Below are 25613 nucleotides of genomic sequence, written 5' to 3'. Positions count from 1 at the left end.
AGAAATTCATATTATTGATATAAAAACAGAATATTGAAACTGTTGAAACAAAAATTTGAAAAACAAACTTAACCTGTGTATCTAGAATTTATTCCAACATGTTGCATCCAGTGATATGATAATCCATTCGTACTATATTCTTTCCTTTCCTTTCCTTTTTTTTCTTTTTTCCATTCCATTCCACTCCATTCCATTCCATTCCTTTCCATTCCATTCCATTCTTTTCCATTCCATTCCACCCCTTTCGTTCATTTTATTTTATAAAATTCTGAGAATAACACATTGATTCCACTTTTAACTTACTAATGACTCACAACAGTTTGATAAACATCACCTTATTGAAACAAATACATTTGAATTATATTAAGACTTTACTTATTTAGAATGTTATTACACAGTGATATAAACCTTTTCACTTATCAAAGAAAAAACTCTAAAGCATGGCTAAACTATGCTAAAAGTTATACAAATCAAGTTCAGCATCTTAGATAATTTAAGATACTGCCTGAAGCATTAGATCTATTACATAATAATAATTCAGCTGTGAGCCAGTTAAGTTCAATGTGCTCAGAAGTATAAATAACCCTCTAGACTATTCCTGCATGCCAAAAATTCTTTTTTAACCTAAGTGCTTTATCCTTTGTAAATTGTCTCTCTTTTTGCCATTTTTAGCCTAATCTACCTCACTTCAACAAGTAAAGAACATCTCAGAAAATGTATACTTTATTCTTTTAAAAGATAATTGACTAATAAAAGATAACTGAAACTGATCTAAAGGCTTACATAGGCAGATAACTCTCTCACTCGCATAGTTTTCAAACATCACAACCTGTATATGTCAAGTCGATTTTTTAAGTACTTTTGCAGTTGATCCATGTTGAAGGAGTTGGAAAGACATGGATTTTCCTGAAGGTGTTTAGAGTTTCTAAGTTCTCTGACCCTTCATTTTCATGAATGCTGCCAGTATTCACTTATGTAGTTCACAGACATAAATATTTGCTTAGAATGATAAAGTTTGTTTTGCATTGACTTTCCCACAATTAAAGGCATCCTAAAGCACTATTGAAAGTGATGCATTGTATGAATATCATTAGGATGGTTAGAATATGATGACTTATGTACATTAATCACAGGTACTCATTGAACATTTGTCAAATATAAAAGGATCTTATATTGTTTATATATTTTTCTAATATCCATGGTTGGAAACATTTAAAACTATAGAAGTCTCTTTTACATTCCTTTGCAATGTATCTTCTATGGAAGCAGATTCTCACTATGAGTAATAAGGTAGCTATTTTAAAATATTTTTCAACAAATAATGTCAATATACATTCCAGAGCAACAAGTGACTATATAAAATAATAATTGCATTAGCAAATATAAAAACAAAAGAAAAATAATGTTCCTTTATCTACATATTTTCTAATTAGAAAAATCAGATGTCAAAGTTAAATACGTCTGCCTTCTTCATTTGCCATGCTATTACTAACTTTTTTTTTATTTCAAATAGCTTTTAACCAGTGATTAGGACTTTTGACTTATGAGTTATTTTTTATTAGAACTTGCATGCATAAGTTGTCTTTTTTAAAGCAACTTTAGAGATAACTGATTGCAACAGTCTGGTGATGTTCCATTATCATTATTCTTACTGACACTTTAAAAAGCAATGCTTTCAAAACATAATAATTGCAGAATATTCCTATGAAAATGCTCTTTTTAAAGAATTATTTATCATTTATTTGCTTAAAAGTGGACTTCATAGTCAATAATTAAATTTTCAATAGAGACTTTAAAATAACATAGGGTTTATTGTAAGAGAAAAGAATTACAGTTTGTTAATTGTGAACCAACATTTTTATTATGGCAGTATATAATGAAGATGTCTTTCTTTTCCTATCCATATAGAATTCTTCAGTCATCCTTTTATTCCTAATGGTAGTATAAGTAGAAGATACTGAAGTGATGTTTATACTATGATAATTATGGCCATAATATTGATGTCAATAATACATATTATACTGATAGAATTTCTTAGTCTTAATAGAGAAAATAACCAACTTTCACAAGCCAATAATAAATGCATTATACATGAGATCAAAGTACTTCAATTTTAATGAAGTTGTTAACTTGCATAAAGTGTACAAGTCATACATAGGTCATATACGTTAGTACATGTCCACAGATTGAATGCTTTTACATAAGCAGTCTCCAATTAAAAAGCAGAAAGTTTACCACCCCTAAAGCTTCTACCATGCTTTCTTTCAGAATTATCTAGCACTACTTCTCAGTGCCTGCCAAGGGTAACCACTATCTCCATTTCTGACACTGGATATTATTTTCTTCACTTCCTAAGATCTAATATGTCATTCAGTGAAAACTTCTAGATTTTAAAATCTGTTTAGTTTTATCTGGGTAGTTAGAACTACTGTTGGTTAGTTGGTTCTAATTGTTGGTTAGTTGGTTCATACTGATGCATTAAGATTGCATATTCACTCCCCGGTCATGGCACTTACAAGAAAAATCAATGAATGCATAAATAAGTGGAACAATAAATTCTCTCTCAAAATCATTTAATATAAAAAAGTACTTACATTTGTGCTGACAATTAAATGTCATTTTTTGTCATTGAATAGGCCCTCAGTGGTACCCTTCCCGAGTTGGCCTGCAGCTAGAACGTGGTAAGAACCAGCTTTCACTTATATATCTACTTAATTTGGAATCCCTTTTCTGCCATCAATAGATAATATTTATCACTTATTAAAAGGAAAGTACTTCAGTAAATGTTAAAAATTTATTATTGCATGTGATCTGTCCAACAAGCCAGTGCTCTACTTTTATGGATGAAGAATTTTAGTCTCAAAGAGATAATTTTTGCCATGCACTGTCAGTCATATTGGGGGTGAGATGTAACTAGTATATTTTTGTCTCTAAAATTTTTATTGATTTACTCCCTCATCCTTCTGTCCCTTAATAGATTCTCAAAACTAGAAGTTAGCTCTTTCTTTTCCCTTTTCTGTTTTTGCTATATGAATGCAGAATAAGTGATGTAAGGAGGAATAGAGATAAAAGAAGTACAAAGAAAATTATTATATTCATTATTAAGCCTCAAATTTTAAACCCTACAGTCCATTCAGATAATTTATAAATAGATACACTTAAAATGAGCCCTGCTAAGAATTATTGTTATTGACATTGGATCAACTTGATTCCGAAATTTGAATTGTTAAATAAAAGGTGTGGGTGTAGTGTAAATTTTGGAGGGATACTTATTCAAAGTCTACAATAGTAACAAGACACAATCTATTAAAAAATTTTAGTCTATAAATTTCTCCATTCGATGGTGAAGTGCATCTTTTTCTGGTGCTTTTAAAATATTTTAAATATATTTTATTGGTTATGCTATTACAGTTGTCACATTTTCTCCCCTTTATTCCCTTCTGACCTTTAAACCCCTCCCATCGACATTCCTCCACCCTTAGTTGATGCCCATGGGTCATACATATAAGACTGTGGATCTCTCCAAAGATCTCTCCTGTTAGGCTGTGAGTTTCTCCCGCTGCTGCAATTCCTAGATTTTTGCAGCCAGAGGTTTTAAAGCTTTATATCCCTGCACTGGAACCCTAGGTTGCATGGTCTGTCTCACTCCCCAGTTGTTCCTCCCAATTTATCCTCATAGGAGTGTGGGACCACCCAGTTCTCCTGGTCCTCCAGGTCTTCCAGCTGCTACCTAGCTGTGTGTCCTCTCTGCCATGGCTGCCCATCTCTGCCTCTCCTACCAATCTGGATTAATGTTTCTTCTTTAACTCCTTGATTTTCACACTTCCATATAGTTTGATTTTTTGATATTTCTGTTATTTTTTAGTTTTTAAGTTTGTTGTTGTCCTTCTTTTGGTCATGTGGGAAGGCAAAGAGTATGTACCTATACCTCCATCTTTGCTGGAAGTCTGGTGCTTTTTAAATATTCAGGCTACCATTTTTCAGATAACATATTCAAGTATAAACAAATGCTGGTTTCCTTGTATCTAAGATGTTGTAGTTGCTCTCATTGTTATCTTAGACATTCCATTGTGTCTGAGACCTCTGTGCTGAAAACAAAGGAATCCATGGCATTCCTAGAGTCACATGTTCTTGATAGTCTCAAATTCTTCCAAGTTCATGTGTTCGAGATGAATTCCCATCTGGCTAGAGTTTAAAAGAGACAAATCATCATCTTGTTTATATTTGTCTCTGCAGGGCCTAGTATGTGCCAGACACATAAATGCTTTTTGACACATGGATTATGAAATAACATAAAATAGTGGTATTATTCTATGAACTTGACTTATATAAAGAAGACTCAAAAAATACCAAAGGCATCAATGTCAAATGTAATTTTAAATTGAAGGACACAATAAGTGACTGGGGAATTTCAGTTAGTTCCACCTTTCTGGTGAATGGGAAGTTTTACTTTCCTCTCACATTTATTTATCTTGTTGAGTCTACCAGTGTGTGATCTGAATAAAATATAGCCAAATGTAGTCCTTGAATAGGAATGTGATGACATATTGAAAAGACAGAGAACGAGAGAGAGAGAATATTAACTAAGTGAAATAAGCTGCTATTGTGCAAAAAAGAGTTTATTTGGAGTAATTCAGATTTTAAAATCTGACTCTTTACTTACCTATCTATTGAGTCTTCTTTTGTGACATGGAGCTAAACAGAAATCTAACTTATTTTTTGTAAGATTGCATTTATAAAACTCTATAATGATGTGCATAATAGATGTTTTAACAATAATAGTTACTACTATAAACATAGTTATGATATTTTAAAAAGACTTAACAGTGAAATAATGTAAGGCCTGAATATTTATACATATTCACTGCTGGAATGTATTTGCCAGAATTATTATTGCACTACAAAAAAATGACATCATGTGAATTTAGTCTTTTACAGTTTCCACACGCACAAGACATTGCTAAAACATAAATATAATCTAAAGTATTGACTTTTATGGGGAAACAACAAACAGTTTTTGAGCTCAATGGTTCTGATGAGCTGGGCTAGATGTAGTTGGCCTTACTTGGCTAGGGTTACTCATGTAGCTGTAATCACTTGGTGAATTGTTGGGGACTGAGTGTTCTAGGATGGTCAGAACTGCAACCACTCGTCTCTGTTCTGTGTGGTCTCCTGCTTCAGAAGAGTATTATAAGCTTGTTATCATGGTGGAATTAAGGATATAAACAAATGATTATAAGCACTCAAGAATTCCTGTGGCCCAGGTTTGAAACTGGAAGCTGATCCCTTGCCCCTCATTCTGTTCACTAAAGCAAGTCTCTAAGCTAACCCATATTGAAGAGGTGAGGAAATAGACACCAATTCATGTTAGAAGAAACTGAAATTCATATTTTAAGTGGTGTGGATGTGGGAATTGTGAAGAATTAAAGCCATGATTGCAATAAGTCTCTCATACAAACTGGCAACTAAAATGTGTTCTTTCTTCCAACCTGATTGATTATCAGGACTTAATGATGTTCTGAAAGTAAAGGGTTGAATTTCTGATTCTTAGAATTACTGATTTTCTACAATATAAAAGTGAAGCGTGGGTTGAGTTGGCCCTTTTCTTACTATTATCCTCCCTCTATCCATGCCCATCATATAACAGCGGTGACCAATCCCAAGATATACCCCTTTGTATCTGGTCCATTCTTGAGAGGAAATCCCCAAGGAAAGTATATGGCTTGAGTTAATTTATGCAGAAAACTCAAGCCTTAAATGGCTGAGGTATGACATAGGGAATAATGGCATAAACTCATTTTAGACATGTTCCCCTGGCCCTACATGATCCTCTCCCTTTGGAATGATAAAGTCATGGGGCCAAAGACAGGGGTTTCCTGATAACTAAGAGTGGTATGAATGATAGTATAAGCCTAAGAGTGGTATAATTAATGTTATATCTGGTTTCTGTCAGGTTGTTTTATATAAATATTATATTGATGAGACTACATTTTAAAGTATAAAGCCAGTACTCTGTTCCTTGAAGTTAACAAGGGTGTTAAAAGAGTAATAACTAATCCCCTCCCCAAAGGTGTCAATGGGTGTATGTTGGAAATATGTTTTTAACACACTTTCAAGTTGTACAAAGCCATCAGAATGTTTGTCCTTATTAGCATTTCATGTTGTTATACATAATTGTCACAATGACATCACTGACTGTTTGAATATCAGTCCTTACCTCAATCCATGTTGCATTAGCTTCCTATTTTCATTCAACCAATTACTACAAGCTTAGCAGTTTAAAATAATACTTATTTATTAGCTTGAGTACACAGAGTGGCTGGATTCTTTGTTCCTCCATAGTCTTTGCTATATGCTTCCCTCACTACTTCAAAATCCTGGAGTGCTGAAAAGCTCTGTCTCTGTTTTCATTGTCTTCATTTTAAAGTGAATGCAAAATAAATAATCTCATCAAGCCCTGTGCATTTAAATTTTAAGATTATATTCCTAGACATTTCTATCCAACTTCCTACATCACAGCTCCCACTTAAATGTCTGATATTTATCACATACTTCACATATCCTAACTGAAATCTTATTTTTCAACAAGCCCTGCTCTTTTCTCAGTCTTCTTCATGTCAGTTAATGAGGTTGCAAAAAACCTAACTGCTGAGCCCAAAGATCTAAGACCAATTTTTATCTCACTGAATTCTGTCCTCTTAAATTGAACCTACTGTATGTTCAAAATATATCTGTATCTAACAATTGTTTTTTCATTTCCTCCACCGCCACCTTAATCCAAACATCGATCATCTCTTGAAAAATTATAAAGTACTCCTAAATAATCTCTTTGCTTCCTTTCTTCCAATTTTCCACACAGTATCCACAGGGCTTTTATTTTGCTTTTTTTTCATAAGGTAAACCCTGCCTCTTTCCTGGTGCTTAGCAATAAGCATTGAAGTCATTTTATGCCACCTAATGTATCCTGTTAGTATAATTATTTAAGGAACAGTTGAGATGTACTGATGTATCTACTGACATCTGAAATTATACTTTTAAAAATACCTTGTATCATATTTGATTATGATGTTATCTAATATTACATTTTCTGAGAACATAACAGGATTGTAGCTATTGGTAATCTACTTTATTTAGATAGCATTGGGTAAACACTGGCATTTGAATATTTACTAGATATATTTCATAAAATGGGTATAAACACATTTAACTTTATATAAAAAATTTTATTATACATCATAATTTCTATGTTAATTTCATCTTAGCTTTTATTGGTTTCTAATTAAAATTTTTATTATGATTTGAAATTATATTAAAATAATACTTCCTTATTATTTAAGGTGGGCCTTTTTTGAAGGACTACATAACCATTCAAAGTGTTGCAGCTTCCTCCATTGTCACACTCTACTTTACAGACCTAGGTCAGCAGGTCAGTTGGACCACAGTAAGTATTAATTTGAAATGCAATAGTTTGATGTGTAATACTTACTGATGTGAAATATTTCTGTCAAATAGTGTATAGCAAAACATTGTCTTGGATGGCATTTTAAATTGTCCATTTTTACTGTGATCAGTAGCTAAACTTCCATTTCAGAACTGGAGCAACAAGAGAAGGTACCATTGAGAAAGGGAAGTTAAGTTTTGTTTTATAAGTCAGTCTATTCAATGTTTGATGGCCTCATTCCTTTTCTCCCTACACCTTGTCAATGACATTTCTTCAGCTTTCATTTTAGGAGTCTGGTGATAATGAAGATCCTTTTGACATTAGAAAGAAAGAAGATAAAATTTTAAATAAAAATGTTCTAAGCAAGTGGAGGGCATTTTGAGACTAAGATTTCTTTCAGTTGGGAGGAGGGTGCTCTTTTGTCTTTCCTTGGAGAAAGAGTTTAAAGGTGATAGTGACTGAATCCAGTGTCATTAAAATAGGGAAAGGGTTCTCAAGAACAACTATAAAGGACATATCGACAAAACCAAGGAGGGTAGCATCAGGAGAGGGAGGTGGGGATGTCTAGGGTGGGGTAGCTGTGGGTAAATGCAGACAAGTGTACTTGAACAACAATAAAATATTTTTAAAACAGTAAAAAAAAAACATGGAGGACTAAGAAACAGAAAATATTTGACACCAGTTCACAAGTATTGAACTCTTCATGAGTAATAGAATACATTCAGTAGTAAGAAGAAATATTATGTGATATTTAGCTACAGAGAAAATGAAATTTTTAATCTAATAAATAATTTGACTCTTATACACAAAGAATAATGCAATCACTCTATTTTTAAATAAAACTTATTTATATCATTTAGACCTTTAAAGATTTTTTTCTGATTGAATTTTATTAGATAATGATGATGTGATTACCTTTTAAATAATTTCTATTCAAATGTCCTTCCCTTTTGCCAGCATTAGCAATCAACATTATTATCTATTATGCTTTGAGTTTTTCCTTTATAGTTAAGCTACCCATTTTTAATATTCTTACAAACACAAAATATTTTATGCATTATTATTTCTCAAAAGGAGAATTTCAAGTTTGTATCCATTAATTAAAAGTGTCACATTCTTTATATTTTTTAAAATTTCTTCTTTAACATATACAATCTTCACATATGATAGCTAGATGATAGATTTATATATAGATAATAGGTAGATGATAGATAGATGATAGATAGATGATAGATAGGTAGATGATAGATAGATGACAGATAGATAGCTAGGTCTTATAAGCTTTTTGGTTAAATAGTTGCTTTAGTTTCCAAAGTTTGTTGAACTTTGCATACTAATTTGTTACACTAAAAACTGAGTTTAAAATATTCTGAATCCTTGTGAAATGTATTACAATGTTTACAAAGCAACCTGTTGATGCAGGCATTGTATAAGTAAAGGGTTCAGTACATATGATATCTACAGACCTCGCTGAAAGAGATTTTAGGCCAGCAGATTTTGGTCTTCAAAAGTTAAGCTATTCAGTATTTGTCTGCATGTATAAGGGGAAAGGAATTCTGTCTACAGAAACTATGTCAGAATAAGCAGCATTAACTGTGAGTCCATTGGAAGTTCCTGTTCCATCATTTGGATAAGCACTGAGGACAAAAAAGTACTAAAGTGGAATTATATGATAATTGTACTAGAAAATTATAGCTTATTTAAGAGAAAAGTCATTTAGGTAACAAAGAGAACTCTGGAAATAGGCTGGATATTTTAAAATCAACCCTATGGTTCACACACCCTTTTGCTGCAAATGAGTCAGTCTTATTGAATGCTAAAATATACACATTACATCACAATCACACCTACTTTACATAAACTAAATTATAAATTAATAAAAGCAATATTTTACCACACATAACGTTCTTATATTTTTATAAATTATCATCATGCACTCCCAGAATAAAAATGATATCATAGTGTTTTTTTAAAGATAATCTCTTTAGCAAAGTCAAAATTAACATTTAACAATATTTTTCTTCAAGTAAGAGTGTTTTGTCACAGATATATTGAGAAAATAGACTTTTTTCTTTCTTTTTAAAAAATTTTATTTTAATCATTGGTCAAGTACAGTTTTCTGTCCTTCATTCCCATTCCAGCCCACCCATCCATCCCTTCCCACCTCCCTCCCATTTCCATGCCCCCTAATTTTTGTCCATGTGTCCTTTATATTTGTTCCTGTAAATTCTTCCCATTCTCCCCTGAAATTCTCTCCCCTCTCCCCTCTGGTCACTGTCAGCCTGTCCTCTATTTCAGTGTCTTTGACTATATTTTGCTTGTTTGTTTGTTTTGTTGTTTAGGTTCCTGTTAAAGGTGAGATCATATGGTATTTGTCTTTCACTGCCTGGCTCACTTCACTTAGCATAATGCTTTCCAGTTCCATCCATGCTGTTGCAAAGGGTAGGAGCTCCTTCTTTCTTTCTGCTGCATAAAATTCCATTGTGTAAATGTACCACAGGTTTTTGATCCATTCATTTGCTGATGGGCACCTAGGTTGCTTCCAACACTTGGCTGTTGTAAATTGTGCTGCTGTGAACATTGGGGTGCATAGGTTCATTTGGATTGGTGTTTCAGGGTTCTCAGGATATAGTCCCAGCAGTAGAATTGCAGGGTCAAAAGGCAGATCCATTTTTACTTTTCTGAGGAAGTTCCATACTGTTTTCCATAGTGGTTGTACCAGTCTGCAGTCCCACCAACAGTGCACTACGGTCCCCTTTTCTCCACAACCTCTCCAATACTTGTTGTTTGTTGTTTTGTTTATGATGGCCATTCTGACTGGTGTGAAGTGGTATCTCACTGTAGTTTTAATTTGCATCTCCCTGATGGCTAGAGATATTGAACATCTTTTCATGTGTCTCTGGATTTTCTGTATGTCCTCCTCGGAGAAGTGTCTGTTCAAGTCCTCTGCCCATTTTTTTAATTGGGCTGCGTGTCTTCTTAGAGTGGAGTCGTGTAAGTTCTTTATATATTTTGGAGACTAAACCCTTGTCTGAGGTATCATTGGCAAATATGTTTTCCCATACAGTTGGTTCTCTTTTTATTTTAATACTGTTTCACTGTGCAGAAGCTTTTTATTTTGATGAGGTCCCATTTGTTTATTCTTTCCTTTATGTCCCTTGTTCTAGGGGACAAGTCAGTAAAAATGTTTCTGCATGAAATATCTGAGATTTTCCTGCCTATTTTCTCCTCTATGATTTTAATGGTGTCATGGTTTATATTTAAGTCTTTTATTCACCTTAAATTTATTTTTGTGTATGGTGTAAGTTGATGCTCGAGCTTCATTTTTTTTTTTTTGCACATAGCTGTCCAGTTCTCCCAACACCATTTGTTGAAGAGGCTATTTTTACTCCATTTTATGTTGCTGCCCCTTTTGTCAAATATTAATTGACCATAGGGACTTGGGTAATTTCTGGGTTCTCTGTTCTGCTCCATTGGTACATGTGCCTGTCTTTATGCCAGTACCAGGCTGTTCTCATTATAGTGGCCTTGTAATATAGTTTAGTATCAGGTATTGTGATCCCTCCTACTTCTCTCTTTCTCAAAATTGCAGCAGTTATTCAGAGTCATTTATGGTTCCATATACATTTTTGAAGTGTTTGTTCTATATCTGTGAAATATGCCATTGGTACTTTAATAGGTATTGCATTGAATCTGTAAATTGCTTTGGGTAGTATGGGCATTTTGATGATGTTAATTCTTCCAATCCATGAACACGGTATATGTTTCCATTTGTTTGTGTCTTCCTTGATTTCTTTCTTCAATGTTATGTAGTTTTCTGAATACAGGTCTTTTATCTCTTTGATTAGGTTTATTCCTAGGTATTTTATTTTTCTTTTTGCTATTTCAAATGGGATGTTTTTCTTGATTTCTGCTTCTGCTGTTTCATTGTTGGTGTACAGAAATGCCTTTGATTTCTGGATATTGACTTTGTATCCCACTGTTTTGCCAAATTCATTTATTAGGTCAAGCAGTTTTTGGGCAGAGTCTATAGGATTTTCTATGTACACTATCATGTCATCTGCAAACAGTGACAGTTTTGTTTCCTCCTTTCCGATTTGGATGCCTTTTATTTCTTTTTCTTGTCTGATTTCTGTGGCTAAAACTTCCAGTACTATATTGAATAGAAGTGGTGAAAGTGGACAGCCTTGTCTTGTTCCTGATCTTAGTGGAAAAGATTTTAATTTTTGCCCGTTGAGTATGATGTTGGCTGTAGGTCTTTCATAAATGGCCTTTTTTATGTTGAGGAATGCTCCCTCTATTCCCACTTTACCAAGTGTTTTTATCATAAATGGGTTCTGTACCTTATCAAATGCTTTTTCTGCATCTATTGATATGATCATGTGGTTTTTGTCTTTGCTTTTGTTTATGTGATGTATTACATTTACTGATGTGCGAATATTGTACCATCCTTGCATCCCTGGAATGAATCCCTCTTGGTCATGGTGTATGAATCTTTTTAATGTATTGTTGGATGCGGTTTGCCAGTATTTTGTTGAGGATTTTAGCATCAATGTTCATCAGCGATATTGGCCTGAAGTTTTCTTTCTTTGTTGTGTCTTTATCTGGTTTGGGGATTAGGATGATGCTGGCCTCATAAAAAGAGTTTGGGAGTCTTCCATCTTTTTGGATTTTTTTGAAATAGTCTGTGAAGGATAGGGGTTAGCTCTTCCTTAAATGCTTTGTAGAATTCTCCTGTGAAACCATCTTGTCCAGGGCTTTTGTGTGTTGGGAGTTTTTTGATTACTGCTTCAATTTCTTTTGCTGTTATGGGTTTGTCCGGGCTTTCTGCTTCTTTTTCATTGAGTTTTGGAAGATTATATTGTTCTAGAAATTTGTCCATTTCACCTAGGTGTTCAAATTTCTTGGCATACTGTTCTTCATAGTAATTTCTTACAATCTTTTGTATTTCTGTGGTATCCGTTGTAATCTCTCCTCTTTCATTTGTGATTGTGTTTATTTGGGTTTTCTCTTTTTTTTCTTGATGAGTCTGCTTAAAGGTTTGTCGATTTTGTTTATCTTTTCAAAGAACCAGCTCTTGGATTCATTGATCCTTAGAATTGTGCTTTTAGTCTCTATGTCATTTAATTCTGCTCTGATCTTGGTTATTTCCTTCCTTCTGCTTGCTCTAGGCTGTCTTTGTTGTTGTTCTTCGAGTTCTTGTAGACGTAGGGTTAGGGTGTTTGTTTGAAATATTTCTAACTGTTTTAGGTAGATCTGTATCGCTATGAACTTCCCTCTCAGGACTGTCTTGGCTGTGTCCCATAAGTTTTGGGTTGTTGTGGGTTGGTTTTCCTGTTTCTAGAAACCTTTTGACTTATTCCCTAATATCATTCTTGACCCATTCATTGTTTAATAGCATGCTATTTAATCTCCATGATTTTGAGTGTTTTGGGTTTTTTTTCCTTGGGGTTGGTTTCTAGTTTCAGTCCCTTATGATCTGAGAAAATGCTTGGTATGATTTCAATTTTCTTGAAATTGTTGAGGCTTGTTTTGTGTCCTATCATGTGGTCTATCTTTGAAAATTCTCCATGTGCACTTGAGAAGAATGTGTATTTAGCTTCTTTGGGATGGAGGGCTCTACATATATCAGTTAAGTCCGTTTCTTCTAGGGCATTGTTCAATGCCATGATATCTTTGCTGATATTTTGCTTGGAAGATCTGTCCATTTTTGACAGTGGGGTGTTAAAATCCCCCACTATAATTGTGTTGCTGTCAATATCTTTCTTGAAGTCCTCTAAGATTTTCTTTGTGTATTTGGGTGCTCCTATGTTGGGTGCATATGTATTTATAATGTTTATGTCTTGGTGGATTCTTCTGTTGAGTATTATGAAGTGACCTTCTGGGTCTCTCTTTATGGCCTTTTTTGGAAGTCTATTTTGTCTGATATGAATATTGCTACCCTGGCTTTCTTTTCCCATTCAGTTTGCTTGGAAAAATTGTTTTAAAAAGAAGAAATAGAAGTTACTGAAAGGGTTAGGAGAAGAGATTAATATAATTATATAATAATTTTCACCATATAAATTCTAATAACTAGATTAAGCTAGACTAAAGATCTTAGAGTTTTCATCATTGTGCATTCATTCATGTGTGTACATATAACTTTGTCAATTTATCTGTTTCATAGATTAACGTGTCTACTACCAAAATTAGGTACAGAGTTGTTCCACTCCCCCCGCAACCCCCCACCCCCCAAAAAAAATGTCATCCCTGGGGTAATTGCCAATCTCCATCTCTCTTTATTTTTGTTATGTGATAAAAGCTATGCAAACAGAATCAAACAGTTTTTGAGGTTGATGTTTATTTTTCTATAGGTGTAATACTTTTGGGATCCATCCTGGTTGTTTTAAGTATCAACACTCAGCTTTTTTTTCACTGACTAGCATTGAAGTTGTATTGGATGTAGCAGAGTTTGTTTAATCATTCACACATTGTCAGACATTTGGGTGGTTTATGGTATTTTTGTGATTACAAATACAGCTATTAACTCTTGGCATGTAAGTATTTGAGTGAACATAATTTTATTTATCTGGGAGACTTGAGTTTTAAGTGTACCTTTTATATTCTACATACAAATCCTCTATCTGATATGTAGTTTATAAATATTTCCTTTAGTTCTTAACTTTTCTTTTCATCTCAACAAAATTTTATTCTTGTTGTTTGGTAACATGTTTTCAGCTTTAATGCAGTCTAATTTATTCATGTTTTCTCTTAAGAATCTTGCCTTCCTAGTCATATATAAGATGTTGCCTAGCAACATCTGAGTCTTGCTCCCATGTTTCCTTCCAATAGTTTTACATTTTACATTTAATCATAGTTTATTTTTATTATAAAGTATTACCTACTATTTTATTGTCACAGTTAATATATTGTTTCAATTTACCTCTTGTGTTTTATAATTGTTTCTTTTTTCTTTTGTCCTGTTTTGGATTAACTAGAATACTTTCATTTCTATCAGCTCTCCTATTGTTTTGTTAGTTATGTCTTCTTTTTTGGGAACTTTAATGGTTATCTAAAACATTACAAAGTTCATCTTAGAATACTAAATACTAATATACTTTGCTTAAATTAAATTTACTAATATGAAGATACTTCATCTATAGTTCAATGACTTTTAACATATCTGAGCTCCTACTGGTTTATTTGTCGTATTTTTTAGTTGTCTATATTACTTAAGCAATATTACATGGCCAACATTTATTTAGATTCATCTTTTGATGGCAATTTAGTTCTTCATTGTAATGGTGAGTTTACATCTAGTAAAATCATTCATCTTCCTAAATAACACTTTATTTAGTGTGTGTGTGTTTGTTTGTTTTGGTAGTTCTGCCATTAACTAATTTTCTCAATTCTTATTCACGGTAAAATATATTTATTTACCTTTTATTCTTGGAAAACATTTTTGCAGAAAAATAATCTCACATTGGCAGTTGTTTTTGCTTTTGCAGAAGTTTATTATGTTAATTTTGACTCCTACTGTTTCTTTTCAAAAGTATACTCTGTGCCTTCGAAATTAATGTGACTGACTTACTTTATAATCTTCTTTTGCTTGACTATCAACAGTTTTACTGTGGTGTACACAGTTATGTTTCTGCTCTGTCTATACTACTTCAGGTTTATGGTATAATCCTGATTCTACTTGAATCTATGGTTGTGTGTGTGTGTGTGTATCTATGTATATATATACATATGTATGTATATTTTTTTCAGATAATACATAGTCTGATTATATATATATATATATATATATATATATATAATCTGAAAAAAATAGTTAAAATATACTCTTTATTTTTTGATTCTTCATTTGTATTGCCTTCTGGGGTTCATATTAAACATCCAAATGTTTGTTTCAGAATTTTCTAATATCTGCTAAAATTCTCAACCTTATGTTTTATTTCTTGACAATATAAAAGATAGGTTTTTAAACTCTGTGTCTGACAATCCTGTTAGGTAAATCTTCAATTTATCTATTTTGAATGTCTGCTGTTTCTTTTGGTTTTGGTCATGATATCTACTCTCCTCGTATTTCTGCATATTTCAGATCTACTACAGAAAAAATTGTGAAAATCTTAATGATAACATGAGGCTTAGAATGATGTTTTCTTTTTTCAAAGATAATTTATCATTCTACAAATAGACTAATGGCACTACAGGGTCTCGATCATCTTAATCCATTCAATGATTGAAATAATTCAAGTTGAGATTCAGTACCTGTAAAGATATATGTATTTTTGCATAATATTCACTTCTAGTGTGTAACTCTTTTACGCCCTAACCCAAATTCTGCAGATGATATAAGGCCACCTCTACCTTCTAAAGGGAACAAGAAACATTGTTTATTTCTTGCATTGTCAGGCACCTCAAAAAGATTCTGTGTTCTTTCTTTTTAAAGATTTAATTATTTATTTTTAGAGAGAAGGGAAAGGAAAGAGGAAGAGAGATAGTAAAACATCAATGTGTTGTTCCCTCTTGTATGCCCCCTACTGGGGACCTGGCCTGCAACCCAGGCAGGTGCCCTGACTTGGAATTAAACCTGCTATTCTTTGGTTCACAGGTTGGCACTCAATCCACTGAGCTACAGCAGCCAGGGCTGATTTTGTGTTCTTATCAGGCTCTTATTGAGTTTCATATTCCAAATCAATCACTACTCTAAAGCTCTGCTTGAAAGATTTTTACTTTCTAAGTTTTCAATGACATAGTAACCCTTTGAAGCCTAACAAAAATATTTTGCTATTTTTTTCTCATTGACCTCATTACTTTGATTTGGTTTGTTTGAATAACTTGGAATAAAATTCTCCATTTTATCTTATCTATATAATAGTTAATTTAAACAAAAAACCACCTTCTTCTCCTACTCTCACAGTAGCTTTGGGGGTAGTACTCATTGAAAACAAAGTGATATGAAAAATGCTCTCATAATTTTACTTAGTAGCTCTCCTCCCTTTAGAAGATTAGAGTTAGTACCAGTTTATTTTGTAGGTAAATTTCAACTGTGAAACGTGCACTTCATTATGTTCTCCACTATCAATTGCAATTTTAGAAAATAAGTAAAGTCAGCAGCACATTAATAATTAAAGATTTTTTGTTTTTTCAAGATGGAATGAAATATTTTAAGCACAGTCTAAATACAAGGTTTCTATTCATTCACAATTGTAGTTGCATGTTTTATTTTATTTTATTTTTAGAGAGGGGGAGAGGAGGGAGAAACAAAAGGAGAGAAATATCAATTTGAGAGAGAAACATTGATCTGTCCCCTCTCATACCCACCCTGAGCAGGGAATAAACCCACAACATGGTAATTTTCCCTGACAGAGAATCAAACCTGCAAACTTTTGGTTTGTGAGATGACACTCAACCAGCTGAACCACACCATCAGGGCTGCAGGTTTTTTTTGTTTTTGTTTTTTTAATTTTCTAAAACATCTATTGCCTACTTTCTTTATTTGGTTTAGACATAGATTAACTTTAGTAATCTGCAGAAATACCAATTAGTTATAGAAGTAAAATAGTTTTAGGTGTTTAAAGGAAGACATTAGTTTACTACAGAGAACTTTTGATACAAAGGAAACATGAAAGTGATTTGATATTGGAAATCAATTGTAATTTACAAATAGCATAGATCTTCAAAGTAAAAAGGAAATGCATCTGCTTGTTTTAAGTACAGAAACTCTACTAAATTTTTGGACTATAAAGGGGTTCCTAGTCCTTGTGAATTTATTTGACTTGCTTAGGGTTATAGATGGCATATTTGCTTGTTATTTTGGTTTTGGCTTGGGTTTTTCTCTTTCTTTTTTACCAAAGAGCAACTCTTATTTTTAGAAGGCTGTCATTAATATTTGGATATCTGGACCTTTACAATTTCAAGTGCTTTAATGAGGTTAGAATTTATTTTACATTATTGAGTACTGTTTTAACAATCATGTTTCAGCATGCACCATATTTTTGATACAATATTGAGCCTCTTAGAGCATATTATAATAAGCTAGCAGCCTCAATTTTTTGGAGATGATGGAAATAAGATTGTGATTTAATTTTATCTGATTTAAATAAACTTCACATTTGGTTCAGGTTAACTGTTATTTGAAACATTTCTCACACCTGACATAGTAATAGAGAATTTACTCAAATTTGCCTTGAGTAGAGTAGATGGAGTTGAAATAAATATTTAAAACTTTTTGTTATAATATACAATCACTTTCCTCATTAAAGAATTGACTAGACTCTATTAGTAGACATTTAAAAGTGGTAAAGATTTTTCTTTATAGCTGAATAATCAGGCATGTCATACACAATAAATGAATACTGCCTTTCAGTAAAAAGTTACTTTTATACTGAATTTATCAGATGTTGTATTGCTTTGACCCTCAGGTACCTTTTGCTCATGAGATGGTAAATAGGTTAAAAAGCAGAATTATACCTAAAAAGACCTAACATATAAATAGTTATGTGTATGTGTGTGCATAGGTACACGAATAAAAATCTGCATATTTGAGATTAACATGTGCAAGTTTTCTTAGAAAATGAGAATTGGCAAAGACAAGGTAGCAATGGCAGTCAGATTCTCTTCTCAAATTTGCAGAGGTAAATGGCTACTTCTCATCTGGAAATCCCAGAAAATAACTTTAACCTGACTTTGACATCATAACAAAGCCAAGTAATGGACAGTTATCAGATTCAAAAACTATCAGAAACCTATCAGTTAAAAAATCTGTGCAGTCACCTGGTGTTTTTTCAATGATATTTCCAAATCTTCTAATTGTCTCTCTAGAGGTGAGATAGTTCTGTCCACATATATGGTTCCTTCTGAGCTCCAGAAATGAAAGGGTGACTCTTTTAATTACTCGCTCAGACTCATTAGAATTAAAGTCTAAAATTTTCAAAGGAGAGAACTGAATTATTTCAACTTAAATCACAGTCAAATCAATTGAGTTTAACTTTACACTGCCCTGAAAGGACAAGGAAAGACAGACAATGTAGGTCACGGGTGGCAAACACAAGGTCCACAGTCAGAATCCGACCTTCCACCTTGTTTTATCTGCCCGGCACCTTGTTTTTACCTCGTGCCAGCACCAAGCTCTCGCTTAACTGTTAAGGAGTAGTTACATTTGTACAGTCTTAAAATCACATTCAGCCCTTTGAAGGCAACCTCAAGGCTGATGTGGCCCCCGGTGAAAATAAGTTTGACACCCGTGATGTAGGCCATACCACTCAGTGACAGGGGCAGTTTCCATAGAAGATGGGGTATGTCTGTGGCTGGGGAGACATGGAGAAATGCATTTATAAGAGTTTGGTTATTCAAATATAAGTTCCCTATACTATTTATGGAGACATTATTATATTAAGTTTAACTTTTATTTTTATTTTAAATTATTTATAATTGTCTACCTATCTTGTGGTTAGTATTTCCAAGGAAGACATCCTGTTATTTGTATAAGCCCCTAGTCTAATGCTTTTTTAAAAACACGCTCACCTGTCCATTTCTCCAATTCATAGAATAGGCTAAGTCTGTAGACATAACTATGGTCATACATAAACCTTAATAACATCTATAAAAATTAATGTTTAAATTATCTTTATATTTTCAGGTATAATAGGTGAACCTTATTCATAAATAAACCTTAAGAACATCTATACAAATTTATCATTCAATCTAAAGCTTTATTTTCAGGTATAATAAGTAAAAGTTAATAACACCTAAAATATATATACTTTAATTTAAATCACCTGCTCATTTTCAGGTATTTTTGGCTGAATACACAGGACCTCTGTTTATATATTTCCTCTTTTATTTGAGGATCCCATACATATATGACATGAAAGAGAGTTCTAGAAGATCACGCCACCCGGTGGTACAGTAAGTAAAACATAAAGTACATTTAAATTAAGGAGTTAAAATAACATGGAGATATTATATTGATAAAGTTATTTGTGTAATCAATTAAAGTGTATTCAAATTTAGGGAAATAAATTTTAGGTAATCATGAATAATATATCACACCAACTTGCAAATTTATAAACAAAGAACTATTAAGTATACTTTAAAATAGAGGCAACTGGACTTATTAATAACTATAATTATCAAGAGAAATCTGAAAATTTAGAAATATTTAAAAAGTTCAAAATTATAAAGCTGAGAGGCCTGTATAGAGCTTAAAATATACATATTTCTCTAAGAATATTGGCAATATTGCATAGGAAAGAAATAATTGCCTAAATAATAAATGGGGAAATAAAAATTTTACAAGTTTCCTTTAGTAAGTAAAAATCCAAAATAAAAATGTACTTTGAAGTAAGAAAAAAAAAGACTAGGGCAGTTATAAAAGCAGAATAAGCAGAATATATAACTGGTAGTTAGCATATTGTGGAAATAATCAGTTAATCTCTTTCTCTCTCTGTCTCCCTTCTCCCTCCCTCTCCTTCTCTTTCTGTCTCCACACCAAATTAAAGAGAGAGAATAATCGTTCAAGGTACCATACTGAGATGTACGTATATAGAATTAACAATTAAAAAAAGATCCTGATTAAATGAAAACATAATAAGTGAGAAGCAGAATTTATATCTTAAAGATATTAGAAGACAGAGAATGATTTGTCTGCTGAATTTGTTATCCCAAATCAAACTTTTCTTGCCATTAATGTTTGTACTAAAGCCACACTGACCTCCTCTCTTGCCCTTGTATGTCCCATGCTCCCTTTCAGACAGGCTTTTACATGTGGTCTCCCTCCTCCTTCATCCTTGTTACCTCCCTCTCCCTTATCTCCATTCAAACTTCACATAAAATCCCCATATTTCTTACTCAGAGTAGCACTTGTTATTCCTTCCATGACAAATATACTACCAAAATGTTATATATACAGTTTCACTGTAAAACTATATATTCAAAACCAATTTTCTTTCTATATATAGAGTTAAATTTTATAATGGTTGTGCTTTGATGTTTTGTCTACCTTCACTGCTTAACACATTACTTGATTTACAAGGGCTATGCAATAAAATGTTTTTAATGGTAAGGTAGATGAACAAATCACATACACTTTATTTAACACTGTTTACTTTTAGAGTATGAAAGGGAAAAATGTGACCTTGATGGGAGTTCTGAGGTAGCTTTTCTAAGAAAGTTGCATTTGAACTTTTTTCTTTGTTCTCTGGAGGGATGAGTCAGATTTTAAGAGCAAGGTAGTGGACTCTTCCTCTGGAAATTATCTATAGGGACACAAAGAATGCTGGTAGGGCAGATCCACAGTGGGGACAGGGAGGCACAGGGAGACGGCTCTCAGGCATGATGGTTTGGTCATTATTGAAGAGGTTGTTGAAGGCCCTTTGAGACATTAGTGTGTTTTTCTTTCTCTTAAATGCAAAAAAATATGCCTTATTCATTTAGAAAGATTATGGGTAAAGAGTTCATAAGGGGAAGGCAACTGCATTCAGTTTTTAGACCAAACATATGACATGTACCAGATTTACAGCACAGCATGAAAAAAGAACATTTTTCTTCCCATGGTATTCTCAAAGGAATTGGTTCACAGGCGGTTACTATTCTTAAACACAAACACAGCATGTCTTCTAACTTCTCACTGATAAATGTAGTTGTGCAACATGGTTCCAAAATAACAAATATGTTAAGTTTATATGAAATCATTCCAGACCAGATATACACAAAGTACTTCTGAAATGCAAATATCTAATAGAGCTCTATGAAACAAACACAAGTCTTCTAAGACAACCTAATTTTGGGTTGGATGTCACTTCTCATGGTTAAAAAGATCAAATTTCAAATGTTACATCCATTTACCACATACTCCGATGTTAATTCTCCAAAAGTGCTTTGAATTAAATTACAGAGTTAAAAGTATTTTTCAGGTCAGTTCAGATTGGTATGTGACTCAACCACAACAAAATTCTAGAAGCCTTTAAACACTAGGGCTAAGGCAGGATCTGCCTCCTCATCTGCAGGGAGAAGTAGTCCATAGCTATTTTTCATCCAATCAGTGTTTTGTTTTATTTTTTTTTTAAGATAGAGGCTACATATTCCAAATTATCATGGTCCCTCTCACGAGAGGAATTGTGTGAACTAGCTGAACTGTGGCTAAGACCACACCTCCTTACAGCTTCTAACTGCATCATTAGTGATGGAAAAGTAGCCAGAGAAACATTTCCTGCACACAACACTCATAGTTTGATTATCTGCCTTAAGGACAAGATATTTATATGTGTACATGCATTATCCCTGTGTAGGTCACCCACTTCATTAACCCTACATTTTTAGGTCATCTCTCATCTCTCACATTCCATCTCAATAAACTCTACTGTCCTCCATTAGTTGCCTTCCCCAAGTCCTCCCAAACACCTGGAATCCTTCCACTATGCCCCCTGCAATTCAAAGTCCATTATTTGCAAAATCTCTATCTTCAACTTTTCAAACTATGATTATTGCCTTCATAGTCTTCCTCAACAGAAACCTGACTGATACACTGCCTCTCTTGTAGCTCTATAAAGTTGAGACAGTGTCTTCTTTCACAGCCCTAGTATCTTGAATTTTAGTTAATAAAGAATAATATATATATATATATTCAAATATGATGTTCTATAAGGAGAGTTGAACCCAAGCTTGTTTAAGGATGATCCGTTAGTTAGGCATAGGACAGAGAGTTGATGTTTGAAGGGAAGTCAATGAAAATTAAATGAAATGGTAATATTTTGCATGAAATCAAACTTAGTGAGTTACTAATAATACACAAAATTGCATATATTTAAATATAAAGGCAGAACAATATGTGCTATTTTGGTTTCTATGCTCTCATAGTATAGTATAAAGTAAATAAGTGAATTAATTTATATGTATCATAGCTTAAACCAAAATTTCTCATTTAGGGCTCTGCTACATTGCTGGGCCTAACTTATTTTTTTTTTTACTTTCTTACAAAATGAAAAATTGTATTATTCAAGTATTTATTATATATAAATACTTACACAAAAGAACTAACAAGTTAGGAGAGATAGCCATTTCCTCATCAGTCTTTTGAACGCTTAAGGCAACCTCCTATGTCAGGGCCTTTGTTTCTGTTTATCATACTGTGTTCCAAGGTTGCCCAACATTTTGGTGTATCTGAGTCACACTGGAAGAAAAGTTGTCATAGGCCACACATTAAATACACAAGCACTAACAAAAACCATAAAAATCACATAATGTTTTGAGTAACTACAATTTTGTGTTGGACTACATTCATAGCCATCCTAGGCTGCCTGTGGCCCATGGGCCGTGAGTTAGACAGCCTGGAGAAAACTTTGTTCCCAGAAATTCATACTGCTTGTTCTCTCCCATAATTCAGAAATCATCTATTGTTCATAGATACACACAACACATATAAAATGTCTCTTCCCTCATAGGTGCACAATTATATATTAAAGTAATTAATAATAATACATTTCCAGATGGCTAGGCCTGGTATGTTTGTGCTTATTTGTTTTTTTTTCCCCAAAAGTCATTATTATCAAACCAGAAATAATTAATTCATATATGTGATAATAATACCCCAGTAGAATCTCAATGTTTCATTTTACATAAAGTGATTGTCATGCTGATTTTTGTTAGTACTTACTGAGGATATGCTCATCAATTTTAGACAGAAAGGGGGAGAGTGAGACAGAGAGACAGAGAGAGACAGAGACATGGGAGAGAGAAATGTAGATCACTTTTCTCCAGTATGTCCCCCCAAGGACTCAAATCTGAAGCAGGTGTGTACCCTGACTGGGGATCAAACCTACAACCTTTTGGTGTATGGGATGTTGCTCCACCCATACACCAGGGTGGCATCCTGATTTTTATGCTCAACTTGTAGTAGTTCAAGTGTTATCTTTCACCCATATTGTTTTTCTTCAATAATTGCCAAAGTTTTGAAATTTTATATTTTATTCACAAAATAGATACCTATGTTAATAGAACTACTTTTAAGTATAAAAGTACAATATATTTCTCTAAATTATATCGGTATTTACTTTTAAAATAGTAATTATATAAATGACAAGAAGGGGTGATACTCAGAACAACAGCAAGAAAAACCAACACACAAAGCCACAAACAAGATAATACAATGTGTTAGATTGTCAAAACCAAACATAAAACTAAAGCTAAACAAAACACAAGTGGCACTGGCTGCATAGAAAATGAGATTTGAACTTCTAATTTATGGTACTTGCTAAAGGACAACCAGGCAATGAAAAAGTTATTCTGAATATTATAAAATGTCACATGCATTCCAGTAAGTTTTGGATATTTTTAAGCTAGTAAATTATCTGCTTCATTCTGATATGAGCACATTTGCAATTATTATATTCATATGTATTACTGGAGCAGGTGTGAGCATATAGTATATGGCAGGTGTTATATTACTAGTGTCATCAATAGAGTGTTGTAACAGTGCTTTTATTATAAAATACACTTAAAATTTTTCTAGAATAAGAGTATTAAAAACTTGTCTTTTAGTTACGGGAAATATTATTTTCTAATATTGAATATCATAGTGAACTAAAAAAGAAATGCATAAGGCAAGCCAGATTTTTGGAAGGGATTTAATATTTCTGTTTCATTTTCTTTCCAGCTTGGCCTGCTTCTGTCATTGTATACACTATACCCGATACCTTTTGGAAACTTTATTTGTCCACAAAATTTCTGCAGGGCATACACCTTTGAAAAATTTGATAAAGGTGGGGATTAATATGCTGTGTAATTTTAATTATTATTGAGCTATTTTGTGTATCAAATCATATGTAAATTAACTGTGTTATGTTTATTTCCCTCAAGACTTTTTCTATTCAATTTATCAGTGTATCTTAAACATTCTGTTCTGAAATGCCATATTCTGGAATTGTCTTGAACTATTAGTACAGAGAAGCTTTTAGTTATAGTACAGTATAGTACAGTACAGAGAAAACTTTTTGGGGGGAAACTATACTGAATTCAGATTTTGGAGAAGGAAGAATCTCACATATGAACCCTTCTGTAAATAGAAACTTGTGTGATAAAAATGATGATAATCCAAGTTTGTGATGTCTTTGCTCTCCAAATAAATGTTAAATGAAATAGCTATTAACCAGTACATAACTATCATGAAATAGAAAATTTTCAAAAACATTGAGGTGAAAATATATATTAGTTATCATGCCACAATTCAAATATTCAATTAAAACTTATTTTAATTTATTTTCTAATTCAAAATTCATTTAAATATCAATTATACATTTACTAAAATCTTCCTTTTTTGCAAGTATCTACTTTCTAAATATTTGAACAAGGTAACCATTTCATTGCTGTCCTTGTAAAGAAACACTAAATTCTAGAAATTTTTGAAACCTCAGAAATCATTTGGAGTTACTTATCTTTTGACAAGAAGGTATTACAGCTTAGGACTTCTAAAATCAGTCTATTGCCCTCGCTGATAGATGAACATGCACTACTGTTAATGGTTACAAAATTAATTCTTATGTTATTTTCTGTTAAGGAATTATTATAAATAATTTACTATTTTATTACTTTATTCATATTTATTGTTGGATAGAATAAACCATTCTTTGCAAAATACATGGTTACATTAATCATGTATATGAATACCCATTTATATTAATAAGGATTAAACAAGAAATGCATTTCTTTTCTTTTTTAATTTCTTAAGTGATATTAAATAAGTACTTTTAAAATGATAAAATGCTGATTACTTGGTGAATAAACATTCAATTTATCTAACTTAGAAAACATAACATTTTCATATAAAATTATTGAAGTGTGGTGCATATATATATATATATATATACACACAAACACACATATGAATTCTCCTTTTATTTTGTTATATGCAGGGCTGTGCCTTTTATTGGGGCTTCACTTGTTGGATTGCCTACTACATTAATCACCCACGGTACACACCACCATGTATGTAGAATTTCTTCTTAACTGAACTAATACTAAGTTGCATGTATACACACTCATGTGAAGCTAGAAGAAATAAATGGAACTGTTAATATAGATGGTGAGCTTGTTAGATAATTTCATCTTTTATTACTTTTGTATATTTCAATGTCCTCATCATGAACAAGATAACATCAGGACACTGTATTAAATCTGACGGGAAGAATCT

The 25613-nt window shown here is 32.7% G+C and overlaps 1 protein-coding gene across 1 annotated transcript in view; it reads left to right on the top strand.

The window, feature by feature from the left end:
* The window catches only part of TECRL (trans-2,3-enoyl-CoA reductase like), an 83305-nt gene that overhangs the window by 33141 nt on the left and 24551 nt on the right, over positions 1-25613 (top strand). The window contains exons 3-7 of the mRNA XM_028507947.2: positions 2637-2681; positions 7338-7441; positions 19221-19336; positions 24081-24186; positions 25336-25408. Coding sequence (XP_028363748.1) covers positions 2637-2681; positions 7338-7441; positions 19221-19336; positions 24081-24186; positions 25336-25408 — 444 coding nt within the window. The remainder of the gene's footprint in view (positions 1-2636; positions 2682-7337; positions 7442-19220; positions 19337-24080; positions 24187-25335; positions 25409-25613) is intronic.

This window comes from Phyllostomus discolor, chromosome 1 (assembly GCF_004126475.2).
Source record: "Phyllostomus discolor isolate MPI-MPIP mPhyDis1 chromosome 1, mPhyDis1.pri.v3, whole genome shotgun sequence".
Lineage (NCBI taxonomy): Eukaryota > Metazoa > Chordata > Mammalia > Chiroptera > Phyllostomidae > Phyllostomus > Phyllostomus discolor.
The sequence above is the reverse complement of the archived record's forward strand: the minus strand, read 5'-3'. Positions and strand labels throughout refer to the sequence as shown.